Source organism: Gloeophyllum trabeum (assembly GCF_000344685.1).
Source record: "Gloeophyllum trabeum ATCC 11539 unplaced genomic scaffold GLOTRscaffold_00164, whole genome shotgun sequence".
Classification (NCBI taxonomy): domain Eukaryota; kingdom Fungi; phylum Basidiomycota; class Agaricomycetes; order Gloeophyllales; family Gloeophyllaceae; genus Gloeophyllum; species Gloeophyllum trabeum.
The window spans coordinates 1-3,852 of record NW_006920573.1 but is presented as its reverse complement, the minus strand read 5'-3'; the positions used below and the strand labels follow the sequence as shown (position 1 = coordinate 3,852).

Sequence of the window (3,852 nt, the reverse complement as noted above, 5' to 3'; positions counted from 1 at the left end):
AACGCGTCCCTCGAGTGATCCATAGGCATATAATCACCGGGAGCTGGTGGATTGTAATGTAGACCAGAGTTACGAGTTTGAGAGAAGAACTCTGCTGTCGTTACATTGGACATCAAGCTGGATGGAGACTCGCCGGGGACTGCGTCTGCTGTCGAGGATGCCTGAGGGTTTGCGCCGCCGCGACCACGACCCCTGACTTTAGACAAGAGAGATGCGACGAAGCCTTTACCGCGACCCCCAAGTGCCGCACGCGATGCTGCAGCGGCCTGCTCTCGTTCATGCTTGTTCTTGATCTGTCGGGGAACCAGCTTACCGCGGCATTCGGAGCAGTGACAGTGCCGCAAGTCGGGCTTAGAAGTTTTGTTGAAGCCTCGCATGTTTGCTCTCTAGATCCAGCAAGCAAGAAGATTAGGTGTACAGAATCAGAGTCTTCATCGGTGCTGAGATGCAGCGGCGTGCAGGTAGGAGGGAGAGGGCAAGTCGGGACTTAGAAAACTTTTGTATCACTTTCTGAACTCAGACGACAAGTTATGTATTGGATTGGTGTAAATACAGGAGGTATACACGATGCAGGCTAGTCAAGCAAGTTATCCGAAGCGGCTACCGCAGTTGATCAGTCCTAGGCAGATGTAGGCAGAGCTAGTCGTGCTTGAAGCTAAATGAGCTTGACGCGTACGCGAGTAGCTCACGTGATCAACCCTAATCCTAAAGCGACTACCTGAGGTAGCCGAGGCGTCCGTCTACATCTGAATTATGTCGCAAGGTCAGCCCTAGTCAGCGCTGGTTGCAACGTGACTATCTAGGTCTGCCGCGCAGTGACTTCTTCAGTTGGATGGGGCCGAGTGAGGGAGACAAGTATGTTATCTGAGGCAGCTAAGCGCAGAGGGGTCGAGTCGCAGCTGCCAGAGGTATGCGCACTTCCAAGTGACACTTGGCAGGGGGGAACTGCTGGTTCGGGAGTGGGATTGGTGTCCACTACCGTGGCTGATGCGGTGAGAACTAGATGAGGATGATAAAGAAGCATAATCAGGCGGCCAATGATAGATCTGCCAGCAATTGGCGAAACGATAGAGAAGCTTGGTATTTTCTGCACTCAGCAGCCGCTCCGCGGCTTACTTATTGGGAGTAGGGTATCACCAATTTTGCTCCGCTAATGCTGTGTCCTGATCAACAAGAGTGGTGAGTCGTGGTGCACTGTGGCCCCGAGTGGGGTATAATTACCTTTCCGGGCTCGGCTGCCTGCGCGAAGAATTCTGAAAGTTCTCTATCGTTTCGCCGATTGCTGGCATACCTCTATGAGTCTCCGGGGCGGGAGATCCAGGTGGCGACGAAGATAGCATAGCATCGAGCTTCATCGGCTTGACCTTCCGCTGGAAGGACTTGTACAATTTCTGCATCGAAGGCATGGGGGCACTTGGAAAATATGTAGGTAGGTCTAGGTTGAACATAAGGACTGGGGGAGAAAGACAAGGAGGCTTACCGTAGGAGAAGTCGCGGGCCCACTGCATTGCCCAGTTGAGATCTGGTTGAGGTCGACCTCGTCACCCTCAAGTGTGAAGACAGTGAAGTTGCGCCTCTATCCGCGATCGGGATGCTAACAGCTTTTCAAGCGTCATAATAGCCGCTGATTTGGGACAGTTTGGCTGAGTCCAATGCACGTCTTGTCTGGTAGCCGAGGGTAGCTAGCTATAGGCGACTGTAAGTAACGAACGATGAAACACACTAAAGTCAGACTCATGAACCCGTGCTCACTCACTGGCCATGATTGTGACATGTCCTTGAACACGTGACGTCATTTCGTCACAAGTTTGCGCGACGCTCCTACAGTCGACTTAACCCATACCTGTCATAACCCATAACCTGTAATAACCCATAGGTTTTTGGCTTCCACCAACATGGTAGATAGTAAAAACCCATAAGTCTGCCGTATCCCATAACCCATAACTTTTTGGAGGGTCATAACCCATAAAACAACCTATATTAGGAAGGTGCAGGTCTCCTTCCCACGAGAACCTGGACTATCTCGACCCTTAATTTTCGGTTCTCGTGGTATTTCAGAAGATAACCCTTACCAGACTCAAGATTCCGTATCTAAACGTTGTCATAAACGACGTCCGGCCTATACCGAATAGGCTGTCTGTCACGCTTACTAGGTAGTCACACGGTGTCACACGCTCTGGTAACCCATAGTCTGCAAAAACCCATAACTTTTGGGTTCCACGACCCGTTATGGGTTAGGACAGAGTCGACTGTAGTAGCCTACCAGGGGGCATCAGCTGGAGGATTCCGTGAAATCAACTTCCCCGACCAGGACCCCCGATAATTGGTATAAATGCCTGATCAGGTTCCGGACAAATTTGGGGACTTTAGAGCCCTCAATGGCTGATTTCATTACAGACAAATCGGCCGATTCTGGAGAACAGGCCTGATTTTTTTCCGGACATTTTGGTCAGACTTGGCCATTTTGACGCCATATTTACCCCGGCACCTGCCGGGGAAGCTAAATTTAGACGTACCCACGCCACAGTTGCCTTTTTGGAGCCACTTTTCGCTGTGATGCCTGTTTTTTTCCGGACAAAAGGTCCAAAATTGGCGATTTTCTTCCGGACAAAATGGGTCTACTTATGGGTCCTCGGGATCAGGCATTTATACTGATTATCGGGGGTCCTCCCCGACCGCCACTCATCGGCGGTCATGGGGTCCTGCTTTTATAATCCCGTATGATCGGACGAAAAGCTGATCTCGCAGCGACTGCGATAACAACGTGCAGCGACCCGAAAATTAGACAGATGTGCCCAGTAATTCTAGAATATAATGCAGGGCCTCGTAGTTGGGTGCTATATATAACTGGAGTGTACATAACCTCGAATACAGGTAGTATTTACTGCAATGCCATGATATTCGCGCTCCTTGCAGCCAGATATCGAGCAATCATCCATCTTATCTTCACTTGGTCATCGGCGGTCATGGGGTCCCGCTTGCGTAACCGCTGGTGATTGGTCGGGAGGGCGGTCTCGCGACGATGTTGTAGTGGCGGTCGCGGAAGTGAATCCGATCATAGGAAAGTTTACGGTCTTAATCGGATTACATAAGCAACTCCCGCCACCGCTGCAAGTCGAGGCGGGCAGATGCAGCCTCCTCATGAGGGTACGGTAGGGTAGAAAATTCGGAATAAAATTTCTTTACACTATAGTACATGTACAGCTACAGTATAGTACAGCCAAGTAAGGAATAAAGACCAGGAGCAAGCAAGTAGGTCAGCTAAAGCTCGGGAAGCGCCCTTACGCGCGTATGTGGCGCGTCGCTTCGACGTCTTTCCGATTCCCCTAGAATCGGTTTACTGTTCAGTCGTTGTATAGGGCTCTCTGGTGATCGAAAATTGCCAGCGTTGAACAGGGGGTATACCCCTTATAGCCCAAATTACCTTAACTGTAACGGGAGCACCCTCCTTAAATGGAAGGTCCACCGATCCAAATCTTACCACCATCAGTAAATAGGAGCTATTACCTCTCATGTCAATAATTACCGTTTGTGAATAGGGACTAATTCCAGATATGTAGTGTGGTCTCTGCACGGCACGATCCTTTCAAGATCTCGGGCCAATGGCACTGTCAGGCATCCCCCCGCTGTGTGTGGAATTGCGCCGATGGCAAGTACCCTGCTGCCTACGGCACAAGATTGGTAAGTTACATACGAGGCATAGTACTGGCAGCATTGAGGCCTCAGCCTGACGACGTGCATCTCAGCTACAGTATGCATGTGCACTGACTCAGTGACTCGATAGTAATGCTACCTGAGTGTAGTACTGAAGTAAATAGTGTATTGTGTATTGAAATAACTGTACTTGACACC

General features: G+C 50.3%; 1 protein-coding gene across 1 annotated transcript; it reads right to left on the bottom strand.

Moving 5' to 3' along the window:
• Nucleotides 1–1,133: 1,133 nt before the first annotated feature.
• On the bottom strand, nt 1,134–1,406 carry GLOTRDRAFT_134423 (uncharacterized protein; the record flags this gene model as incomplete). Its single annotated transcript, XM_007873413.1, has 3 exons — nt 1,134–1,163; nt 1,222–1,235; nt 1,292–1,406. The coding sequence occupies 3 exons, from the start codon at nt 1,404–1,406 to the stop codon at nt 1,134–1,136; spliced, it is 159 nt and encodes a 52-aa protein (XP_007871604.1).
• Between the last annotated feature and the right edge of the window lie 2,446 nt (nt 1,407–3,852).